A 25,917-nucleotide genomic window follows, 5' to 3' on the forward strand; every position below is an offset into this window, starting at 1 on the left:
GGCCCTTAGCTGCTAGATTCATGGAAGATGATGACGATATGCAGCGAGGAGGCTCCATAGATCCTCACGTCGCATCTGTGAATGTTCAACTCCAGTCTGGCTGATGGCAGTGCAAATACCCTCTGTAATAAGGCTCCTGTCATATAGATGCAGCAGATGCCCATAGTTGCTACATTCCAAGAAGATGATGACAACATCCAGTGGGGACATCCATAAATCTTCACATGGCTTATGTGAATATCTGACTCCCGCTTGGTGATGGCCGATCGCTTGTGCTCTGTAAGCAGTCTCATATTATGGAGATGCAGCGGGGAAACTCTAACTTCTCCTGATCCTATGGCATCCTTTGTGAGCTGAACCCTTCAGCACCACATTCACTGGACACAGATGTTGAAGAGATGGCCCACCTCAAAGGTGCTGAGAGCACACAGAGGGAATGATGGAATTCTGTGCCGCTGGCCCAGGACATCCTGGTAGCAATAATAAGCCCCATCGAGGTGCAGGCATGACTGATGTGTCCAGTGACAGTGAAGGTGGAGCGTCAATGTGCTGGGAAGGTTGCACTAAGCTCAGGGAAGAGACCCGGGACTGAAACACCTACTCTTATCTTGTGCAGGAACCAGCGTTTCACACCTGAGTGACATGAACACTGCTCATCAGAACAAGGAGCCTTACGCAGGGAGACATTCTTGGGAGTTTATTGGCAATAGTGAACATGTTTTGCAACTATACCTCCCTGATCCGCCCTTTTCAGTAGCTGGCAGGGGGTAGGGCTGTAGCTGCCAGGGTGACTAGGATCAGGGATCTGCTGGGTGGCAGAGGAGTGGGCTGGATGATTCCCTAGGAGTTGGAGCAATGTGCATCAGTGGACGTCCGGCCAATGCAATCCAAGATCTTAGGACAGTCATACTCGGCCCCGATGTCATACCGGGACTCGAGGTGGCGCTAGTGCCCGGTGGTCTTCCGTCCGAGCATAACCCTGTTCGGATGGAATTCCACATTGGCCCCAAGGCCCGAACCCTCCCTCGGGAGCCAGTGCCGCATAACCTGAGTCGCCTCGTGGAAATGCCCTTTGTGCCCTTCGGCACGGCGCGGAGGGGTCTCCTGTATGGGCTGCTGCGCACCCTTCACTTCCTTGCCCTCGCCTGCCACCCAGATACCCCCTGGCATGCTTTGTTGCCGTCTGGCAGCAGAGGTCCCCAGTGGGGGGCCCTCTACGGGGGGGGGTGTCCTCATTTTCCATCAGGGAGCTGGGGTGGAAGGGGTTGTACGCAGCAGTCCCGTACAACAGTAGGATGTGTTGGTTCGCAGACTCCCAAGGTGCTGCATAATGTGTGGCCTTGTGGAGTCCGTGGACCACGTGGATGTTGGTTGTTGTAGGCTGCACTCCCTTTTTAGTTAATTGAAGCACCTTTTATTGTTATTTTGTTTGCAGTTCAGACCCACGCTCCCGGTGCGGAAGTGGGGGCCGAGAGGGAGGAGGACCTCCTCATGAACCTGCTCCTGGGCCTGGCCAAGTTAGCCATTAACAGGTCCAGGTAGCGGGCGATCGAGGAGGTCATCCAACCCAACTCCCTGCCCCTCTTCGGTGGCTACGTTCACAGGGCTGAGTGTCCCTGGACAGGGAGCATGCGGTGTCCATTGGCACCATCGAGGCCTTCCATGCCCGGTGGGCACCTTGGGGACTGGGGTGTTTTATTGACCCCTTTGATCACATTTTGGTTTAACGTTTGTAAGTTTCCTTTAAATTTTGTCTTTTGATTTTTGCAGTTTCCCTTTAAGGAGCTGCCTTTCACTTTGTCCCTGATTTTGTTAATTTAGTTTATTTTTTTGTGACCCAAAAGAGTTCCATCTTCTTAACCTTCCTAACCCTGCCGCTATGTCTTGGTGCTCCCCAAAACTCACCGCTGAGGTGGAGCCTGCTGACTGCTACGCTCTGTCTGTGATGACCTTGGTGGGTGCACTCTGGAGGCCTGAGGCCTGGAGGGCCCTGGCCTGCTTTCGGGGACCTGCTGTGTGGCAGTGACACCCTCCTTAACCCGTGGAGCTGGTGCTGCTAGGCACACAGGAAGAGGGGATTCAGATGGGCTGGACACTCCCGGAGTCACCTGAGTGGATGGTCCCGGAGCATGTACCTGCTGATCCTTCTCACTATGGGCGTCTGAGGGCCCCTGGCTGACTCCTTGAGGAGAAGGGGTAGCTGGAGTGCCCCACGCTCCTCTTGCCTACACACTGTTGGAGGCCAACTATGGTGTCATCGATGGCGTTCAGCCCAGGCAGCATTGAAGGACCAATGTTCTGGACCAAGGTCTCCATGGTGTCCACCATCCTGCCAGTGTTGACCTCAGTGCATTGGCATGCCAACGCTCTCACCTCAGCCTGATGTGAACCGACTCCTCCATCATGTCTTGTAATCTGAGGAGTGCAGCGGACATCCTTTCCTGATGTTCCTGAGGTTGCCTTTGCTGCTCCAGCAACTGAGGCACGACTGAGTCCAGAGGCTCATCAACTGACTCGGACTCAGCAGATTTCTGGTCTCCAGCCGTCCTCCAAGTGCCGGACGCCTGGGAAATCACTGCCACTGCCTGCTGTGGATCAGATGGTGCAATGTGCTCACCAATTTGTGACCCCGAGGTGTGTGTCTCTGCTCTGGTGGAGGGTGTGGGTGAGCGCTGTGATGGGTCTTCAATTAAGGTGTCATCAAATTTTTCTTCCAAAGTTTCTCTGGGGCTTGAGTCGAGGACCAGGGTCATGGACCCCTCAGTTGCTTCCCAGATGTGCCTGTGAAGGCAAGGAGAGATAATTAGTGCATGGCAGGGGACTGTGGAACAGGGGAGCTCACTCACAGCATGGTTTTCTGATGGATGTTGCACTACTGGATCCTCACTTGGCTGAGCACTGCTGACCCCACTGTCGGCACAGGAATGGTCCGGATCCTAGGCGGCCAGCTGGATGACTCTATTTTCAAAGTCCATGGGGACTTCAATGTCAGACATTCCTCCACCAGTCTGCGACCTCTTATTTTTATTGTGTTCCAGCTTGTTCTGCATGAATATGTATGGAGAGAGTGTAAGCAGGATGCCTGCCTGGCCAGATCGGAAGGATGCCTGGCATGTGTGCGGGTGGTGAGTGGTGCCACAGGATGATGAAATGATCCGTAAGGCAGATAAAAGTGTGTGTGTGTGAGAGTGAATAGTTATGTCCCTTGAATTGGCAGAGTGGGAGTCCAAGACAGATGATGAGCCGCTGGAGTCGTCCATTAGGCGGCAGATGCTGGATGTCCAGCAGGATGTGTGGGAGGATCTGGCAGAGATCCATGAGGGTCTGCATGCCATGGTCTCTGTTATGGAGGAGTCCATGTGGAGCATCAGCACTGCATTGACCCTCATCGCTGAGCGCACTGCCTCCTCCATTGAGAGAGCGGCGACTCTCATGGAGAGGCTGCTGCAGGGACAGAATGAAGGGTCCCTGGGGTTGTGCTTGGACTTGCGAGCCCTCATACAGGCAATGACCTCAGGTGGTCAGTATCAATGTGGGAGATGGATGAGGCACCCTGTATCCCAGCTTGGTGTCCGTCCATCAATGGCGAGCAGGGAGGTCCAGAGTGACATCACATTGGCACACGAGCTGCTTGTCATCCCTGTGGGCTCCTCTCAGGGTGCTCTGGATGATGGCAGCAGCTCCTTCGCCCCTCTGCCAGTGACCCTGGCACCTGATGAGGCTGCGATGACTGGGGAGATGCCAGCCATGGCACTGGTCACTCCCTCCCAGATAGGGCCAGCACAGGCTCCACTAGCCAGTGGAAGACTGCCAAGGTCATCAAGGCCAACAAGACAGCAGAATCAGCAGGCGGTCTCCAATGTCGCTACCAGTGAAGGGGGAGAACCAAGACGTAGCTCTTGCAAACCTAAGTTTAAGGCACCATGAGCTCAAGATGGACTATTCACAGGTGATCTTCTGCTCTACCATGTTTGTTATATGTTAATTGTGTGGCCATTAACACCAGATATAGTTCTGTTCATTTGCTTTGAGTGTCAAAATGATATAAATTTTGCTTTTGTCCTCATGGCCTGAGTATGCTTCACCTTTTTCTTTGGTAGTTGGCTCTAAACTTTATTGCACAGGCACTGAGTGGACTTTGGGGTCAAAGGAAAGGATCATTTCAGGCATCTGGGATGGAGGCGGCAGCCCTGGAATGAGGTGGAAGCTGATCTTTGGTAGCCCAGCTGAAAGGGTGTTGGATCAAGGCGTCCCTGGTGTCCCTGCCTCCCTGCAGGTTACCGAGGTGTGGCTTCACACCCTCAGTGTTCTCCTCACTGTGGTCCTCTTCTGACTCACCACTGGATTCATCCCCTGTGGCCTGTGCAGCTGCCTCAAGATCTTCTTCCTCCAGTGGGTCCCCCCTTGCCAGTGCCAGATTGTGGAGAGCGCAGCATGCAGCCACTATCAGTGACACCCGCTCTGGAGGGTATTGTGCTCCCCCGAATGGTCCATGCATCAGAAGCGCATCTTCAGAAGAGCTATGTTCCTCTCCACTAGCACACTTGTGGAGGCATAACTCCTATTATAATGCTGCCCTGCCTCTGTTCTTGAATGGCAGAGAGGCAACATAAGCCACTTTTTCAATGGGTAGCCCTTGTCATCCAGCAGCCATCCATCCAGTCAGGCTGGAACTTTGAAGAACCTTGGCACCTGGGAGTGTCTGAGGATGTACGCATCATGGGAGCTGCCAGAGAACCTTCCTGAGTCTCCCACTCAGGAAGTCCTCTGTGGCCCCTTTGACCTCGGACTTCCTGCTGGCCCTGCGTCCCTTGTGCCTGTGTCTCTCCTCCCACAGGTACCTCTCCTGGGATCTGCATTGGGACACCTGGCCTCCACTCCCTTCTGCCCCTCTCTTCCTCCACAGTGCTTCGAGTGGAGGCCACAATCCCCACTGCCAGGGTAACAGGAGACCGTCTGATATCTGGAAGGGCCCACTCAGTCAAAATCCTCCAGGGGCCTTGGATACACCAATGAACCCTGAAAAGAAGCCTAGAAATGCTAAGCGTGAAGCTCAGAACTGAGACGAAGCTGTCATTTTCAAATAAGCAACCAGCAGCAAACTATCTCCTGAACTCTTCACTACTCACAATGGCAATGCTGCAGACCCTTTCTATCCCGCCCTTGGATGAGGTTTTGTTAAAAGTGGCCTGCCGCCTGCCGATTTTGCCCGTGCGACGAGTGCAGAATTGCGCGGACAACGTAAAATCGGGATCAATTGCCTTTTTAATGGCTTTAAGTGACCCTTTAGTTGTTGGTGGGCGTGGATTCGACACCCCTGCACACCTGCTGACCTGAAGATTGCTCGCTTGCGGGACGATATCGGAACCCTCGCCCGACGCCATCTTGCGCTATTTCACGTCTGTTCAGGTCGGTCACCGCCCGCCCGGGAGAGGTAAAATTCTGGCCATGATCTTTCCCAACACACAGAGAGTGGTGGACGTTTGGGCAAACGACAATTGATGCTGGAAACGTGAATTTAAAATTGCGACTAATAGATTTTTGTTAAGCAAAGATGTTAAGGTGTATGGAGTTCGGCTGCAGATCAGCCAGGATCTTATTGAATGGTGGAACAGGCTCAAGAGGTTAAATGTCCTTCTGTTCCCATACTCCTCAACATGGTCAACAAGGTACTGGCCTTTCCTTGCTCTTTAATTTGAGTTTGTTACAATTTGATGCAATGATGCAGATGTATAATGAACAGCAAAGCAAAAAAATGTTCCAGGGATCAATGATACCCATCACATTTCATTCATTGTTTCCCATTATCTTCTCAATGTTTCTTTAGGAAGAGATAGATAGTTATACCTCCTGATTACAATTGTGTGTTCGCCAGTATTTGCAACTTTTTAAAATAAGTTGCATTTTAAAATAAATTAATCATTCTGAGTTTTTTGCAAGAAGCCTGGTCAGAGTCTCTTTTCTTCTGCCTACTAGAGATGTAGGTAAACAATTGGCCATTTCGGTGAGAAAATTAAAAGTTTAAATTAATGGTATGGCCTGCGGAGGGGCTTGATAATTCACGCACTCCTCCCATCTTGGTTGTAACACTTGCCCCATCACTACAATGGTCTATTTCCACCTCCATAACATTGCCCGACTTCACTCCTATTTCAGCTCATCTACTGCTGAAAAACTGATTCATGCATTTGTTACCTCTACACTTGATCATTCCTAAACAATCCTGACTGACCTCCGACATTCTACCCTCAGTAAATTTTAAGCCATCCAAAACTCTGCTGCCTGTGTCCTTACTCACACCAAGTTCTGTTTATCTATCAGCTTGGGCTTGCTGAGTTACATTGGCTTCCAGTCAAGCCACTCCGTTGTCTTGTGTGCGGTAATAGAATCCCTATTCCGGACCAGAAGCTGTACATTCAAATCCCGTGCCAGGGCTTGTTGACAATGGAAGGAGTGTTCATAATGCAGTTCAATGGGCTGGTAATCAGCCCAGGAATCCTTCTGCTACCGCTCCCCACAATGCTCAAAGAGTAAGAGGTGTGTGTGAAGGTACACTAAATAAAAAGCCAAGCCTTGATTTTAAAATTCTCACCCTTGTTTTCAAATCCCTCCATAATCACGTCCTTCTCTATCTCTGTAACCTCCTCCAGCTTCACAATCCTCTCAGGTATCTGCGCTCAACTAATTTTTGAGCATCCCTGATTTTAATTCTACTACCATCAGTGGATGTACCTTCAGTTGTGTAGGTCCCAGGTCTGGAATACCCTCCCTATGCCTGCTTATCTATGCCCTTTCCTCCTTTAAGACACTCCTTAAAACCCACCTCTTCTCATCTGATCTAATTTGTCTTTATTTGGCTTAGTGTCAAATTTTGTTTTATAATGCTCCTATGAAGCACCTTGGGACGTTTTATGACATTAGGGGCACTATTATAAATATAAATTGTTGTTGGTAAAATGTCTCTTTCCATGGTGATTGAGCATTCCACAAAAGGTAACTGATTAGCTCATGTCTGACAGACGTTGGCTATTGTGTTATGGTTTAGGGTATTATTTTTTTAATGTTCAAACCATCACTTCTGAATTTTTGTTTATTCATTCTCGAGATGTGGGCTTCGCTGTCTGGGCCAGCATTTATGGCTCATGCCTAGAAGGCCTTGAGAAGTTGGTTGTGCCTACTTGAATAGCTGGAGTCTGTATGGTGTAGGCACACCCACAGTGCTGTTAGGGAGGGAGTTCCAGGATTTTGACCCAGTGACAATGAAGGAACGACGACATATTTCCAAGTCAGGGTGGTGTGTGACTTGGAGGGGAACTTCCAGGTGGTGGTGTTCCCATCTATCTGCTGCCCTTGTCCTTCTAGATGGTAGTGATCATGGGTTTGGAAGGCGCTGTTGAAGGAGCATTGGTGAATTCTGCCATGCATCCTGTAGATGTTACATACTGCTGCTACTGTGCATCGGTGGAGGAGGGAGTGAATGTTTGTGGATGTGGTGCCAATCAAGTGGGCTGCTTTGTCCTGGATGGTGTCAAGCTTCTTGAGTGTTGTTGGAGTTGCACTCATCCAGGCAAGTGGGGAGTATTCCATCACACTCCTGACTTGTGCCTTGTAGATGGTGCACAGGCTTTGGGGAGTCAGGAGGTGAGTTACACGTCACACCATTCCTAGCCTTTGGCCTGCTCTTGTAGCCATAGTATTTATATGGCTAGTCCAGTTCAGTTTCTGGTCAATGGTCACCCCAGCATGTTGATAGTGGGGGATTCAGTGATTGTAATGCCATTGAGTGTCAAGGGGCGATGGTTGGATTCTCTCTTGTTGGGGTGGTCATTGCCTGATGCCTGTGTGGCACGAATGTTACTTGCCACTTGTCAGCCCAAGCCTAGATATTGTCCAGGTCTTGTTGCATTTGGAAATGGACTGTTTCAATGTCCGAGGAGTTGTGAATGGTGCTGAACTTAGTGCAATCAACAGCGAACATCCCCACTTCTGACTTTATGATGGAAGGAAGGTCATTGATGAAGCAGCTGAAGATGGTTGGGCCTAGGACACTACCCTGAGGACCTCCTGCAGCGATGTCCTGGAGCTGAGATGACTGACCTCCAACAACTACAACCATCTTCCTTTGTGCTATTTATTACTCCAACCTGTGGAGAGTTTTCCCCTAATTCCCATTGACTCCAGTTTTGCTAGGACTCCTTGATGCCACACTCGGTCAAATGCAGCCTTGATGTCAAGGGAAGTCACTCTCACCTCACCTCACCTCGGGAATTCAGCTCTTTTGTCCATATTTGAACCAAGGTTATAATGAGGTCAGGAGCTGAGTGGCCCTGGGGGAACCCAGACTGGGTGTCAGTGAGCAGGTTATTGCTAAGCAATTGCCGCTTGATAGCACTATTGATGACTCCTTCAATTACTTTACTGATGATAGCGAGTAGACTGATGGGTCAGTAATTGGCTGGGTTGGATTTGTCCTGCTTTTTATGTATAGGAAATACCTGAGCAATTTTCCACATAGCCGGATTGATGCCAGTGGTATAGCTATACTGGAGCAGCTTGGCTAGGGGCATGGCAAGTTCTGGAGTACACGTCTTCGGAACTATTGCTGGAATATTGTCAGGGCCCATAGCCTTTGCGGTATCCAGTGCCTTCAGCAGTTTCTTGACATCATGTGGAGTGAATCGAATTGGTTGAAGACTGGCATCTGTGATGCTGGGAACCTCCGGAGGAGGTCGAGATGGATCATTTACTTGGTACTTCTGGCTGGAGATTGTTGCAAATGTTTCAGCCTTATCTTTTGCACTGATGTGCTGGGCTCCTCCACCATTGAGGATGGGGATATTTGGGGATCCTCCTCCTCCAGTGAGTTGTTTAATTGTCCACCACCATTCATGACTGTTTGTGGCAGGACTGCAGAGCTTAGTTCTGATCCATTGGTTGTGGGATCACTTGGCCCTGTCTATCACTTGCTGCTTAAGCTGTTTGACATGCAAGTAGTGCTGTGTTATAGCTTCACCAGGTTGATACCTCATTTTTAGGTGCTGCTCCTGGTATACCCTCCTGCACTCTTCATTGAACCAGTGTTGATCCCCTGGCTTGATGGTAATGATAGAGTGAGGGATATGCCAGGCCATGAGGTTACAGATTGTGTTTGAGTACAATTCTGCTACTGCTGATTGCCCACAGCACCTCATGAACACCCAGTCTTGGGTTGCTAGATCTGTTCGAAATCTATCCCATTTAGCAGGGCAGTAGTGCCACACAACACGATGGAGGGTATCCTCAATGTGAAGCCGGGACTTTGTCTCACCAACGACTGTGCAGTGGTCACTGCAGCCAATACTGTCATGAGCAGAAGCATCTGTGGCAGGCAGGTTGATGAGGATGAGGCCAAGTATGTTTTTCCATCTTGTTGGTTCCCTCACTGCTTTCTGCAGACCCAGTCTAGCAGCTATGTCCTTTAGGCCTCAGCCAGCTCAGTCAGTAGTGGTGCTACTGAGCCACTCTTGATGATGAACATTGAAGACCCCACCTAGAGTACATTCTGCACCCTTGCCACCCTCAGTGCTTCCTCCAAGAGGTCTTCAACATGGAGGAGCACTGATTCATCAGCTGAGGGAAGGCGATACGTGGTAATCAGCAGGAGGTTTCCTTGACCATGTTTGACCTGATGCCACGAGACTTCATGAGGTCCAGGGTTGATGTTGAGTCCCAACTGTATACCACTGTGCCTCCACCTCTGCTGGGTCTGTCCTGCTATGGACAGGATATACCCAGGGATGGTGATGGTGGTGCCTGGGACATTGTCTGTAAGGTATGATTACATGAGGATGATTACATCAGGCTGTTGCTCACCTAGTCTGTGAGATAGCTCTCCAAATTTTGGCACTAGCTCCCAGATGTTAGTAAGGGGGACTTTGTAGGGTTGACAGGGCTGGTTTCGCTGTAGTTGTTTCCGGTGCCAAGGTTGATGCCAGATGGTCCGTCTGGTTTATTCCTTTTTTTTTTACTTTTTAGTGATTTGTTACAACTGAGTGGCTTTCAGAGGGCATTTATAAGTCAGGTTTCTTTCCTTAAAGTCCACATTAGTGAACCAGATGGGTTTTTACAACCTTCGACAATGGTCATCGTTAGACTTTTGATTCCAGATTTTTGTTGAGTTCAAACTCCACCATCTGCCGTGGTGGGATTCGAATCCAGGTCCCCAGAGCATTACCCTGGGTCTCTGGAATACTAGTCCTGAGCTAGGACGAGCATTGCAACATCTCCAAGTGTCTCTGTAGATTCGCCATCTTCAGCCTGATTTAACAGAATGTAGCTGTTATCGTGATGCAGCTGGTGGGAGCCATTTTAAGTTTCAGTCCATCTTTGAGGTAACCCTTGGCATCAGCAGGTGTGAAATTCCACAGGGGGGGCGCTGCCTGGACATGTTTTAGTTGAAATCCGCATTGGAAACTTCCACAAACTTGACCAACTTGCAGTTGCAGACATGTCTGATGACAACAGCCAGCCATCTTAAGTTAGCGCCTTTCTTACCACAATTGAAACGGCACTTTTTAGAAATTCCATATGTGAGTCCAGCAGGTGAAATTGAAACTTAATGTCTGACATTAACCCACCTCTGTGACACTTTCATCTTCCCTCCACTAGGTGTTTGGCTCCAGGTTTCTGCCTCTTTTGTAAAAAAGAACAAAGTTCATCAATTCCTATTTCTCTCTCCTGTATAACTGCCAAGCCCCATCCAGGCTGGCTCTGCTCTGTGTCATGTACCTGGGGATTCCCACCTCCCGGTGTTGCCCTAGAGTCTCTAGCAGTTAAAAATTAATCTCCTGGACACTAATGCAAATAACCTCAGGAGAGAATAATTCATAGCAGCATTAAAAAGAAAATGGTCTGTTTGTTTAATTTTTCTTTGAACACTTCCCGAAAACAGGGGTGGCAGTGTTGACAAAGGAGAGTGCTGCTGCCTGTGCTGGAGGAAGAGGACGTCGCAAGGGGATGTCTGTGGGTCAAGAATCAGCCTGTTCAGCCACGTGAAGATTCACAGCGGAAACTTCAAGAGGAGCGCAGATCGTTGGAGAAGTGGGGAACAGCAGAAAGGACATGCTGTTTTGATACGATCCGCCAGTCTTTGGGGAGTACGGCCTACATACCTAGCATCACACTGGCACTGAAATTCATATACCCACACTACTCGTTTGTGTGATTGGCAGAACGTGTTTTTAGCTTGACGGCAGCACCCTGTTAGAGATGAATACCATTCGTGTTGCTACTGCACAGTAGCAGCGTGAAACAGCTAGCTTCACCTGTTGCTCAAATTTTTGAGTTAAAGCAGTGAGCTGGGGGTCGGGGGTGGTTGTGGGGGGGGGCGGGGGGGTGGTGGTTGGGGTGGGGAGGAGATGGAAGTGTCAATTTTTCTGCAGGTTAAAGTGAAGGGATTGAGGGGCAAGGCGGGGAGGCTGTGTGGAAGATTCAGCTGTGTGGGTACCATCCAGGAAGCTGGACCTGTAAACCTTATGATCTTAAGGTTTAAAGTAAGACAGGGAACTGGATGAAAGAGGCGAGTTATCCTGTAGTTTAAAAGGTAAAACATGAACTGGATTAGGAGGATTCAGCTTCTATGGGACATTTATGAAATGAAGACACAATTGAATTGAAATACATCAGCTTTGTTTCTCATTGGTAGGTCCTGCATTTCGTTTTTCTCCTGTTCATCAGCTATAAGTTTCAGTTTCAATAAAGTTAGTTTGAGAATGTTATAATCCTATACCTTTGCCAGTATCATTATTGATCCTATTCATATGAACATACAAACAAGGGGCAGGAGCAGACCATTCAGCCCCTCGAACCTGCTTTGCCCTTTAATTAGACCATGGCTAATCTGATAATAACCTGAAATCTGCATCCCACCTACCCCCGGTAACCTATCACCCCCTTGCTTACCAAGAACCTATCCACCTCTACCTTAAAAATATTCAAAGACACTGCTTCCACCACCTTTTCAGGAAGAGAGTTCCAAAGACTCATGACCCTCTGAGTGAAAAAATTTCGCCTCATCTCTGTTTTAACTGGGTGACCCCTTATTTTTAAACAGTGACCCCTGGTTCTAGATTCTCCCACAAGAGGAAACATCCTCTCCACATCCACCCTGTAAAGACCCCTCAGGATCTTGATGTTTCAATCAAATCACCTCTTACTCTTCTAAGCTCCAGCGGATACAAGCCCAGCCTGTCCAACCTTTCCTCATGGGAAGAATTGTCCCCGCGTTGCGGGGGAGGAAGTCCAGCAGCAGGCCCGGGCGGGTGCGCCTCTGATCGGCGCCCCCGATTGGGGGCGTGCTGCCATTTTACATGGGTGGGCCAATTAAGGCCCGCCCAGCGTGACGTCCACCAGGAAGTGCTATGCAGGCCGGGGTGGATTCCCTCATCCGGGAGTGCGCTCTTTCGAGCACGTGCAGGAAAGAGCGCATTGATCTCCCTGAGGCTAAGTGCTACCTCAGGGAGATTGGCTGAGAATTAAAACTTTTAATGTAAATGTTTAAAAAATTTCCCTGACATGTCCCCTCATGTGACACTGTCACATGGGTTGGGGCATGTCCATCACTTAAACTCAAACCTTTACTAAAAATTTTAAAACCCTCATCCCACCCCGTGGATGAGGTTTCACGCTTCTTCTAATTCCCGCCAGGGCCCCGGCTTAAGGTTGGACGGGCAGGTCCATTAATGACTTTTTAAATGGCCTCAGTAGGCTGTTGACAGGCTGCCGGGTGCACAGCTGATTCGGCTGCGCCCCCGCCAACCTGAAAATGGAGATGATGCGGGGCGATGTCGAGAGTTCTGCCTGAAGTCATTCCGCGTCATTTTAATCATCGGCAAGAGGGCCCCACCCCCCCACCTAAAGATCCTGGCCCATAAAACAACCCACCCATTTTCTGTATTGGTCTGATAAACTTCTCTGAAACCTTATCTGAACCCTCGTAACAGTACAAGTGTTACATCAAACATTGCAAGGCGCTTCACAGGAACATTCCTAATTAAAGAGTGACATTGAAGCACATGGAGATATCAGGACTGGTGACCAAATGCTTGGTCAAAGAGGTAAGCTCTTGATGATCCCGAGTTTATGCAGCTTAGAAAATGGCAAATTGGTCAGGAGAGCATTGGAGTTGTTGAGCCAGGAGCTTTAGAAATCATGGGCAAGGATTTGAGTAGCATTTGGGCTGAAGCAAGGGTGGGAACCAATGCTCCTTCTAAGCTGCACAGCCAGCAAGCTGAGAGTTCCCACATATGTTTTGCACACGTTGATTCCTCAAAGTTACCGAATGCACACAGCCGTGTAAAACATTTTAAAGGAGCCACTCACTTAAACAAATTACTGCACACTTTGAAAAAGATTAGATATGTGTTGATGGAGTAAATTGAGTAGCCATCGTCCACAAAGGGCCATAGACATCTTTCTCCATTAGAGTTCGGTGACATTATGAAGGCTGTCACCTTGGCTGATTTTGGAGGTCAGCGCAGGGTAAATAGGGTGTGGCAGTTGTGAACAATCTGCTTCAGCCTGAGACAGTGACCATGGAGGGTGCTGCATTAGTGGCTTGGAAAGGGAGCTTGTTGCGGGACTGAAGACAATTGCTTTGTTGTTCCAATATTGGAGGGAATTTTGTCCCTTTTCTCTCTCACCATCTCTTTGTGTCTCTCTCCTAATAATTGTGTAAATGATTCAGATAGACGGTTTAGGGGACAGGAAATTGTGGTTAGGTAATGTTTTGCAAACTGTAGATTATTAACTGCAGGTAAGAGAGAATTAATTTTCATTTATATAATGCACTGTCCCAGTTATCGCTTGAAGTGCAGACAAAATAGGGAGTTCCAGTTTTCAAGTTTTAGGGTCAAGTGAATTAGAGTAAGAGAAAGTGAATTTTTGTATTTACACAATGCAGAATAAACAAGAAGCAAGAGTTTAGGTTACAACATTTTGAATGTACAAAAGACAAACCAAAGAGTATTAACCACAACAGTCTGTGGAGGCTGAAGTAGATGCAAAAAAGGTGAGCAAAAATGATATCAGAACTGTGAGGTTAAACTGTAGGAAAGACTGAACAGACTGTGGGCTTTTACTTTTGAAAAGAGAAGGCTGAGGGGTGACCTGATAGAGGTCTTAAAAATTCTGAAGGGATTTGATGGGGTAGATGTAGTGAAAATGTTTCCATTTCTGGGGCATTCCTAAAGCAAGGGTCATAAATATAAGCTAACCACTAATAATTTTCAGAAGGAATTCAGGTAAAACCTTTTTAGCCAGAGATTGGTGAGATTGTGGGGCTCACAATCCACAAGATATAATTGAGGTGAAGCATTTAAGGGGAAGCTGGCTAAGTAGATGAGGGAGGAAGAAATAGACGGCATGTCACAGGAGCATTACCAAAGAAAATTTGACTCTGAGCCACATAAGAAGATGTTAGGACTGATTGGGTGAGGGAAGGGGGCAGGAGGTTGGGGGTGGAGTGTGCAGAGTGCAATCTCTGCATAAATTAAAGTCTCTCAGTGAGCCCACTGCTTTTATTGGTTAAAAACAGGAGACTGACCTGCCCTGCTGTGCAACTTCATTGACTGCTGCAGGGCAGCTCGGGCCCTTGTGTCTCTGGATTTAAACCACACAGTCATCAGCAGTTAGGGTCATCCTTCAGGGTACATGTTTCAGGAACTGGGAGATTGCCCTGAGGACATAGGAGCAGACCCAGGAACTGGCTTCGGAAAACAGGGACTTATGGTCACCTTCCTCCAGGCCCACCTTCAGTTTGTTTATTTGGCCCATTACCATGCTGAAAATAATGTATTACAGGCCAGTTCGCTTGGCACTAGCCGTCAGGAAACTGCAACCCTTCATTAAGGGAATAGTAACAAGGCACTTGGAAAATCATAATATGATCAGCAGAGTCAACATGTTTTTATGAAAGGGAAAGTGTGTCTGACAAAGGATGTAACTCACAGGGTAGACAACAAGAAGCAGTGGATGGAGTATATTTGTATATTCAACAGGTATAAATTAAGCTGCACCATGAAAGATTGTTGCACAAATAAGGATTCAAGATGTAGAGAGAAATAATAGCACAGTCAGAGTTTAGGTTAAAGGACAGGAAGCAGAGTAGGGAGAACCGCAACATTTTCACAAGCAGCCTGTCTGTACATGAGGGGAGGAAGGGAGGAAGAGCAATAGTAATAGGGGATTCTATAGTCAGGGGAACAGATAGGTGCTACTATGGCTGTCAACATGACTCTAGGATGGTGTGTTGCCTCCATAGTGCCAAGGTCTGGGATGTCACTGAATGGCTGCAGGGCATCCTGAAGGGAGAGGGTGATAAAGCAGAGGTCGTGGTACATGTTGGTACCAATGACAAAGGTAGAAAGAGGGATGAGGTCTTGCATCAAAAATTCAGGGAGTTAGAGAGTAGACTGAAAAGCAGGACCTCTCAGGTTGTAATCTCTGGATTACTCCCAGTGCCATGTGATAGCGAGCAGAGAACTAAGAGAATAGCGCAGACAAATACGTGGCCTAAGAGTTGGTGCAGGTGGGAGGGTTTTAGATTCCTGGATCACTGAGACAGTTCCTGGGGAAGGTGGGACCTGTACAAGTCGGTCTACATCTGAGCCAGAGCGGGACTAACATCTTTGCGAGTGGGTTTGTTGGTGCTGTTGGGAGGAGTTTAAACTAATTCGGCAGGGGGAAGGAATACAGAATGTTTGCAGAATAGGGACACATCATCATACAATAAAACAATTAAGTCAGAGGGTGTACAGCTGCTTTAAGCTTCAAGGGAGTAAGGCAAGGCTGGATGGCCTCTACTTTAATGCCAGGAGTATTACATATAAAATAGATGAGTTAAGGGGTGAGGATTGACATGTGGAATTGTGATATGGTAGCCATCAGAGAGACGTGGTTGAGTGAGAGGCAGGATTGGCAGCTCAACATTCCGGGATATAGAATCTTCAGGTGAGACAGGGGAGGGGGTAAAGAGGAGGAGGCATTGCATTATTAGTTAAGGAGTCAGTTACTGCAGTAAGGAGAGATGATATCTTAGAGGGGGCATCAAATGAAGCTTTGTGGATAGAGTTTAGGAATAAAAAAGGGGCAGCCACATTGTTAGGTGCTTATTAGAGACCCCCAGATAGTCAGTGGGAAATTGAGGAGCAAATATGTGCACAATTTGTGGAGGTGTGTAAAAACGATAACAACAGGGTAATTATATTAGGTGATTTCAACTTTCCCAACATTAATTGGGATAGACATAGTGTTAAGGGCTTAGATGAGTGGATTTCCTGAAATATGTACAGGAAAACTTTTTAGATCAATATGTAGAGGGTCCAACAAGGGGTGGTGCATTACTGGACCTAATTCTGGGGAATGAAGCCGGACAGGTGGCTGAGGTGGTGGTGGGGGAGCATTTTAGTGATAGCGACCACAACATGGTACAGCTTAAGTTTGTTATGGACAAAGCAAAAGGCAAGTTGCAAAAAAATGTTTTGGATTGGGGGAGAGGGGATTTTAGTAAAATAAGGCAGGATCTGGCCAAGGTTGATTGGGAATAGCTACTTGTGGGGAAATGTACAGAAGAGCAAGGGGGTGGGGGGGGGGGGCGTTCAAAAAGGAAATAGGGAGGGTACAAGCCCAGCATGTTTCCTCTAGGGTGATAGGAAGGAGTAACAAGCCCAGAGAACCATGGATGACCAGAGATATTCAGGATACAATGAGAAGGAAAAGAGAGGCTTTTAGCAGGTACAAGAGGAGCAAATCAGCAGAGGCATTAGTGGAGTACAGAAAGTGCAGGGTGGAGCTTAAGAAAGCAATTAGGATAGCAAAGAGGGGATATGAGAAAGCTCTGGCTGGTAAAAGCAAGGAAAACCCCAAGATATTCTATAAGTATATCAATGGGAAGAAGATAACCAGGGAAAGTGTAGGGCCCATTAGGGATCAAGGGGGCAATCTATGGGTGGAACCAGAGGACATTGGTAGAGTGTTGAACGAATACTTCACATCCGTCTTCACCCAAGAGAATGAGGATGAAGCTAAGGAACACAGGGAGAGAGACTGCAAGGTTCTTGAGCAAGTTGATATGGTGAGTGACAAGGTATTGGAGGTGTTGGCAGGCTTAAAAGTGGACAAATCTCCAGGTCTAGATGATTTGTGGCCCAGACTGCTGAGGGAGGCAAGGGAGGAGATCGCAAGGGCTCTGACCCAAAATTTTAATTCCCGTCTGGCCACGGGGGTGGTGCCAGAAGACTGGAGAACAGCTAATGTGGCTCCACTGTTTAAGAAGGGCTTTGGAGATAAGCCAGGGAACTATAGACGAGGGAGTCCCACGTCAGTGGTAGGGAAACTATTGGAGAAAATTCTGAAGGAGAGTCTCTATCTCCACTTGGAGGGGCAAGTTTTGATCAGGGATAGTCAGCATGGCTTTGTCAGAGGGAGGTCATGCCTAACAAATTTGATTGAATTTTTTGAGGAGGTGACCAGCTGTGTAGATGAAGGTAGTGCAGTTGATGTAGTTTATATGGATTTCAGCAAAGCCTTTGACAAGGTCCCACATGGGAGACTTTTAAGAAGGCAAATGCACATGGGATACAGGGTAATTTGATAAGGTGGATTCCAAATTGGCTTAGTAGGAGACAGAGGGTGATGACAGAAGGATGCTTTAGTGACCGGAAGCCCGTGTCCAGAGGCGTACCACAGGGATCTGTGCTGGGTCGCCTATTATTCGTCATTTATATAAACGACATAGGTGACTATGTGGATGGGGAGGGGGGTGCGGGGAGGAGGATTAGTAAGTTTGCGGATGACACAAAGATTGGCCAGGTGGTTAACAGTGAGGTTGAGTGTCTTGGGCTACAGGAAGATAGACGAGATGGTCAAATGGGCAAATAAGTGGCAGATGGAATTTAGCCCTGAAAAGTGCAAGGTGATACACTTTGGAAGGGATAATTTGACAAGGAAGTTTTCAATGAACAGCATGACATTAGGAAGTTCTGAGGAACAAAGGGACTTTGGCGTGTGTGTCCATAGATCTCTGAAGGTGGAGGGGCATGTTAGTAGGGTGGTGAAAAAGGCATTTGGGACACTTGCCTTTATCAATTGAGGCATAGATTATAAAAGTAGGGAGGCGATGTTGCAGTTGTATAGAACCTTGGTGAGGCCACAGCTGGAGTACTGTGTGCAGTTCTGGTCGCTACATTATAGGAAGGATGTGATTGCACTGGAGGGGGTGCAGAGGAGATTCACCAGGATGTTGCCTGGGATGAAACATTTAAGTTATGAAGAGAAGTTGGATAGACTTGGGCTGTTTTTGTTGGAGCAGAGTAGACCGAAGGGCGATCTGATCGAGGCATACAAGATTATGAGGGACATGGACAGGGTGGATAGGGAGCAGTTGTTCCCCTTAGTTGAAGGGTCAGTCACGAGGGGACACAAGTTCAAGGTGAGGGGCAGGAGGTTTAGAGGGGCTGTGAGGAAAAATGTTTTTACTCAGAGGGTGGTGACGGTCTGGAATGTGCTGTCTGGGAGGGTGGTGGAGGCGGGTTGCCTCACATCCTTTAAAAAGTACCTGGATGAGCACTTGGCACGTCATAACATTCAAGGCTATGGGCCAATTGCTGGTAAATGGGATTAGATGGGTAGGTCAGGTGTTTCTCACATGTCGGTGCAGTCTCGATGGGCTGAAGGGCCTCTTCTGCACTGTGTGATTCTGTGATTTTCAATTTGCCAGGCTGTAATGAGTGGAGTGCTGCAAGGGTCAGTGCTGGGGCCTTAGCTATTTACAATCTATATTAATGACTTAGATGAAGGGACTGAGTTAGATGTATCCAAATTTGCTGACAATGCAAAGTTAGTTGGGAAAGTAAGCTGTGAGGAGGATACAAAGGGATCCATTTTAATCCTGAGCAAATGGATGTGTTCCAGTTTATTTAGATAAAGTTGGGCCCTAAGAGCCTGCAAAGAGATGTAGACAAGTTAGGGATAGAGTACAAGGTGGGGAAAAAAGAGGTTATTCACCTTGATAGGAAGAATTGAAGAACAGAATAGTTTTTAAATGGTGAGAAACTTTTAAATGTTGGTATCCAGAGAGATCTAAATGTCCTTGTACATGAATCACAGAAAGTCAACATGCAGGTACAGCAAGTAATTAGGAGGGCAAATGGTGTGTTAGCCTTTATTGCAAGGGGGATGGAGTACAAGAACAAGGAGGTCTCACTGCAATTGTGCAGGACTTTGGAAAGACCACACCTGGAGGCCTGTGCATAGTTTTGGTCTCCGTACCTAAGGAAGGATATACCTGTTTTGGAGATCACTAGGCTGGTTCCTGGGATCAGAGGCTTGTCCTACAAGGAGGGATTGAGTGAGTTGGGCTATACTCTCTGGAGTTTCGAAGAATGAAAGGTGATCTCATTGAAACAAGTAAGGGACCTGAAATTGCTTGGTTGGAGGAAGCGAGTGAGATTGGGGTTTCAGCCAGGGAGTTGGGGCCAGAATTTGAGCTGGGAGGCAGGTCCACTGGGTTCCCACTCCAGTTCCCCAACGTCCACAAATCCCAACAGGTGGAAATCAGTACATGGTTACGGGATGGGGTGGGGTGGTGGGGGTATTTGGCATCCTTCTGCAGACTTGGAGGGCATATCTGTGGGAGCACCTGGGCTATCTCAAGAAATCTTTAGAAAGAGTTTTTATTCATTCTGGGGATGTGGGTATCAATCAGAGAGCAATCAGGTTTATTCCCAATCTGTAGTTGACCTGAGAAGATGGGGTTCAGTTTTAATACAACTGAGTGACTTTGCCAGCCACTTCAGAGGGCAGTTGAGAGTCAGCCCTGTTGGTATGGGACTGAAACATAGAAACATGGGCCTGAATTTTACCTTTGGCGAGTGTTCGTGATCGGTGGGCCTGGGAGTGGTCGAGAAACGGACCTCCGACCACGATTGGCCCCCCCCGACCACGATTTCACGCTGGCTGGCCAATTAACGGCCGGCCAGCATGAAGTGCGCCCTGAAAAGGTCAGCTCTGCCGGGGTGGGGATGGGAAGAGGGCAGGCGATGGGGTTTCCGTGGGTGCGGGTGAGAGCTGCCAGACAGCTCCCTTAAGGCAGGCAGCTGACTGGGTCTGGCGCACGTCCCCATGCAGGACGTCAAATTCAGCCCACAGAAACTAGGAGCAGGAGTAGGCCATTCGGCCCTTCAAGTCTGCTCTGCCATTCAAAAGATCATGGCCGATCCTCTATCTCAACGCCATACTCCTGTATTCTCCCCATATCCCCGATGCCTTTAGAATCTAGAAATCCATTTCCTTCTTAAATATATTCAGTGACTTGGCCTCCACATCTCTCCGTGGCAGAGAATTCCACAGGTTCACCATCTTCTGAGTGAAGAAGTTTCTCCTCATCTCAGTACTAAACGGTCTACCTCATATCCTGAGATTGTGACCCCTTGTTCTAGACCTCCCCAGCCGGAGGAAACATCATCCCTACATCCTGTCGGAATTTTATATGTTTCAAAGAGATGCCCTCTCATTCTTCTAAACTCCAGTGAATATAGGCCTAGTCGACGCGATCTCTACTCAAATGATAATTCTGCCATCCCAGGAATCAGTCTGATGAACATTCGCTGCACTCCCTCTATATCCTTTCTTAGTTAAGGAGACCTGTACACAATACTCCAGGTGTGGTCTCACCAAGACCCTGTACAGCTGCAGTATGACATCCTTGCTCCTGTACTCATGTCCTCTCACAATGAAGGCTAACACACCATTTGCCTTCTTAACTACTTGCTGCACCTGCATGCTTGCTTTCAGTGATTGGTTACAAGGACACCCAGGTCCCTTTGTATATCAACATTTCCCAATCTATCACCATTTAAATAATACTCTGCCATCCTGTTTTTCCGACTGTAGTGGATAACTTCACGCTTATCCACGTTATACAGCATCTGCCATGTATTTGCCCACTCACTCAACCTGGCTAAATCTCTTTGAAACCTCTTAACATCCTCCTCACCACTCACATTCTCAACAAGTTTTATGTCATCAGCAAACTTGGAAAGATTACATTTGGTTCCCTCATCCAAATCATTGATATATATTGTGAATAGCTGGGGTCCAAGCACTGATCCCTGTGGCACCCCACTAGTCCAAAAAGGACCCATTTATTCATACTCTCTGTTTCCTGTCTGCTAACCAATTCTCAAACCGTGTCAATATATTACCCCCAATTCACATACAAGCCAGACTAGCTAAAAAGGGCGATTTCCATCACTGAAAGACATTGGTTGGAATCGCCCGGTCCCGTTGGCAATGGACAATATGGCCAGACCGCCAAAAATCGGTTTCACACCGTCGTGAAAGTAATTTGCGATCTTCCATTCCACCCATCAATGACAGCCACATTTCCCACCTCGCATGTTGGGAATCTAATTTCAATAATTTAGTATCTCATTATAAGCCCTGTTTGGCGGAATCATCCACCCACTCTGGATCATCCAGGCAAGTCAGCGTGTGTTTCACAACTGTACATAGGCGACATGCTCCTGGCAGCTCGCAGTTGGTACGAGACTTCGAGGTTTGTTTGTCTATCTTGCTTCGGGCAGCACCTCCAGTCATCAGTGCCAGGTTTCGCAGGCAGCACCACATCACTTTGAGGGGGGCTCATGGGCAGGTCTCTACCTACCAGGCCAGTCATAAGGCGGGGGTGGTTTTTCAATGTCTGCAGGGCCAGGGCTTGCTTGGAGAAGGGAGAAAAGTGGCCTCAGGCAAGGGAAGAGGCTGCAGGGTGAGGGCTGTACTGGGGAAGGCGGGGGGGAGGTACTCCAGGGTGTGTGTGGGGACACATGTTGATCTGTTCAAGTGGCCTCAAGGGGGTGAGGGCTGAGGAGGCAGTCTCCAGAGGAGATGAGGCCAGATGGAGATCTGAGGGTATGTGTGTGAGAGAGTGAATGGTGATGTCCCTTGAGCTGGCAGTGAGTGAGATGCCAGTGAATGTGTGATGGGTGTTATGGCAGACAGATTATAAATGCCAAGCTGCCCTAATCCCAGAAACAGCTGCTACAATTATTTGCAATTTGTACTTATTTCGAGATGTGGGCTTTAAATTCAGTAAAAAGAAGGCCATCAAGTCTTATAGGTTTCTAACAAAACTAAATTAAACCTTTATTAATAGAAGAAATTATTTTAAGCACATACATGGATCTACAAATTACTACTATGATAACTTCAAAATCCCCTAATTAATCTAAACCCCAGTTAAACCTCTGTTACAGCAACAGTGAAACACATAGATTTCAAAAGACCCAGGCAAAGTAACACACAATATCCCGAACAGTCAAATTCAAAGAGAGTTTTTCTCAGCTTCAGTTCCTTGTAGATAGCAGCTTGAGGCTTAGACACAGGAGGCTTTTCACACTTATGTTAAACCTTAGAATTCCCTCCCTTACACACAACCTTCGCTCCTTTATACAAATTTGAATGCAAATTCCCATTGTTTCACTATGTCTTTGGACTTTTACCTCTCTAATAATAAAATCCATCAAAGGACCAATATTACCAGTAATCACTGGGAAAAAATAAACACACTGTTTCTTAACTTCTCCTGGCTAGGTGTAACATTTCACTTCCTCTTTTGAATTCAAGCTAGTCTGGTTTATTTTAAAATGTAAATGTTCCTTTTGCACCTTATATTCTAAAACCTCCCCCAAGTTTGCCTACTTAACATTTCAAACCTGCCTTATCTTCTGATACATCAGTGTTCAGACCAGCTGCCTTTAATTCAATTAAGTTACACACACACACACACACACACACACACACACACACACACAGACACACACACATAGACACAGATCCCACTATTACTCTACTTTACAATAAACTCCAATAACATTATGAAAATTATTATATCTTCCTGACATGGGCCTGTGAGTATGTGAGTTTAGAGTGATGAAATGGTTGCCTTACCCTGGCTGCATGGATGAGATTATTTATCCTTTTTCTGCACTGGATGGCGAATCTCTTCTGTGCAGCGTTGGCACTGACCACCTCTGCCACTGCCTCCCAAGCTGGAGTGGTGAGATTGCCGGACCTCCTGCGGCCAGAGCGGGGGTGGAGGACATCACAGTGGGCCTCCAAAAGGCACTCTGGGGACAGGTCACTGAACTCTTCTTGGCTTTCAGGGCCATGTCCTTACTGCAGCAGTCCTGGGCTGCAAACATTGAGAACTATGTGCGCGGCTGCAGTTTAGATATGGTATCTGGAGTGAGGAAACAGTGAGGTAACGGCGTGGTGGGCAATTCAGAGGCGAGACAGTATGTTTCCTGTGGCTGCATAATTAATGAGGCAGGAAGTGGACAATATGGTGTGAAAACTAGCCATTGCGGCCGGCGGGTATAACATCAGCCACTACCACCACTTGGTGCAATCTTGGGATGATTCTGCCCATTGGTGCACCAGCTGGGTTTTTGTGCCAATCCAACAGATCCTGATCATTTTTACTGAGACCAACTTTTTATTTCAAACTGAATTCAAACCATCCTTGGAGGGATTTAAATTCACTTTTTATGGATTTTTTAGTCCAAGGCTTCTGGATTATAGTTCACGAACAGAACCATTACACTGCCATACCTCGCAGAGCGCTTAAAGGCTCTGGTTCCCTTTAACAGTCTTGGCCCACATACCCAAAATATGAAAATGACCCCATCTCCAGGATTTTGGAAGGGTCAATGTTCTGAATAACCAGTGGCCAGAGCTCCCATTTCCTGTGGCGGAGTGGGTACTCACTAATGTCAAGCCTGGTTTTTTTCTTCCTTTATCTGCCAATTTGCTTGCTCCTGCGCCACCACCACCCCCCTCCCCCATTTCTGAAGGTGCTGGCTCTGGTTCTTGCTCACAACGTTGACCCCTCTAAACCCCAAGCTACTTTACTGGGTCAGGACTCATCAGGTAAGCGGCATGCACTCCTCATACACGGTCGGAGCCCAGTGGTGAATGGGCGGAGAATTCTGGCGGTGCGGAGAAGGGAAGAGGACATTTGCTCTTTGAGGCTTTCGCCGAATCCCTGGCCTAATAAAGGCTTAGTGGTTGGGAATGGAGATCAAGCCCATCTTCCCACCAGCAGGCAAGGGCGAGGTAGCCAGCAGGGGCAGGAGGAGAAAATTGAGGTGGTGGTTGGGTGGCAGCAGTCGGGCCTTTCTTACTTTGCTTTCCACTATCCTGACTGATTTCAGGGAGGATGGGGGCTGGTGAGGAGCTGAGAAAGAAAATCCAGGCCCCTCCCCCCCCCACCTCAAATATCTGTTAAGAACTATGTTGAGAAGGGGCCCGTGTTGTTGACACTTCCCAGCAGATACCTGGGTGTGTCCAGTGCTGTCACTGAACTGCTGTCAGGCTTCGAAAGAAAGGAACATTTAATTACACATCATGAATGAAAGGAGGGAGGCAGTCTGGCAAGCGTTATTTGTATGTAAATTTCAGTGAAGGAAATAAATCCTCGTACGTCATTGCTTTGCTTGATAGGAGCTAATAAGATTCAGTTAAAGTTTAACCAAGTACTTCCTTTCAGTTTATGAGTGTGCATGTATAGTTCCAGCTCTCTCCACATTCTAGACCTCTATTTCAACTGCCCAGGTAAGATAGTTTACAGGGCATTAAATGCTTATTCGCCTCGCTTATTGTAAATGATAATTGCTGAATATTAATTGGTATACGGGAATGTACACAGGTGCAGGGTGAAATCCTGTGCAGATTTATTTTTCTTCTTTCTTTCTGCAATTTTCTTCTGAAAGCACCCAAACTTTACTGTGCATCCACCAGCCTCGCTGTGTCACCCAGGTAACCAAGTGTCATGAATGAGAACAAGGCTTTCCCCTTTCCTCAGTAGATGCTGCTTGTAGCCCTGGCGCCCTCATCCTCACTGTAGGTCACTTTACTCAAGCTTAAAAACAGGCCTTCCTGCTTTGAATGGCACCTGGTCACATGACGGGTTGCATTCATCCACGGAATCATCAGGCTGGGGGAAGAAGCTCTTATTAAGTTAAAATAAGACAGACACATGCCATGTCTTTAATTACTCATTGCATTAATCAGGTTAGTAAAGCCATAAAGATGCAAACAAAGCACTGATGCTAATGTCTAGTGGAATAGAATTGAAAAGCGATGGAGTTAATGTTAAACTTGTATGAATCTTGGCTACAACATATTGGAATACTGAGAACAGTTCTGGCTTCCATATTGTGAAAAAGATAAAGAGGCACTGGAGAAGGTGCAAAATATTTAACAGAATTATAGCAATACTCAGGGATTCTGAGGAAAGATTGAACGGGCTTTGGAACGTTTCACCAGAATGTATAATCTGATGGAGATCTTTAAGATTATGAAAGGGTGTTATAAACTTCAGGGTACGATCATTCGAACAAGGAGCAAGAGTAGGCCATTCAGCCCCTCGGGCCTGCTCCATAATTTAATGAGGTCATGGCTGATCTGATAGGAACGTGAAATCTGCATCCCACCTACCCCCGGTAACCTATCACCCCCTTGCTTACCAAGAACCTATCCACCTCTGCCTTAAAAATATTCAAAGATTCTGCTTCCACTACCTTATCAGCAGAGAGTTCCAAAGACTCACGACCATCTAAGTTTAAAAATTTCTCCTCATCTCTGTTTTAAACGAGTGACCCCTTATTTTTAAACAGTGACCCCTAGTTCTAGATTCTCCCACAAGAGGAAACATCCTCTCCACATCCACCCTGTCAAATCCCCTCAGGATCTTAGATGTTTCAATCAAGTCACCTCTTGCTCTTCTAAACTCCAGTGGATACAAGCCCAGCCTGTCCAAGCTCTCCTCATAAAACAACCCATCCATTCCAGATATTAGTCTGGTAAGCTTTCTCTGAACTG

The 25,917-nt window shown here is 47.4% G+C and overlaps 1 protein-coding gene across 10 annotated transcripts in view; it reads left to right on the top strand.

Moving 5' to 3' along the window:
- Window positions 1–12,962: 12,962 nt before the first annotated feature.
- The window catches only part of prom2 (prominin 2), a 132,627-nt gene continuing 119,672 nt past the window's right edge, over window positions 12,963–25,917 (top strand). For 8 of the 10 annotated variants that reach the window (XR_005945621.1, XM_041209241.1, XM_041209243.1 and 5 more), the window contains exon 1: window positions 12,963–13,094. Coding sequence is in view for 2 of the 10 variants with exons in the window: in XM_041209249.1 (XP_041065183.1) it covers window positions 13,053–13,094 (42 nt within the window). In the remaining 8 variants the exon portion in view is untranslated. The remainder of the gene's footprint in view (window positions 13,095–25,917) is intronic. The other 2 variants (XM_041209249.1, XM_041209248.1) reach the window with 2 other exon arrangements.

This window comes from Carcharodon carcharias, chromosome 17 (genome assembly GCF_017639515.1).
Source record: "Carcharodon carcharias isolate sCarCar2 chromosome 17, sCarCar2.pri, whole genome shotgun sequence".
Classification (NCBI taxonomy): domain Eukaryota; kingdom Metazoa; phylum Chordata; class Chondrichthyes; order Lamniformes; family Lamnidae; genus Carcharodon; species Carcharodon carcharias.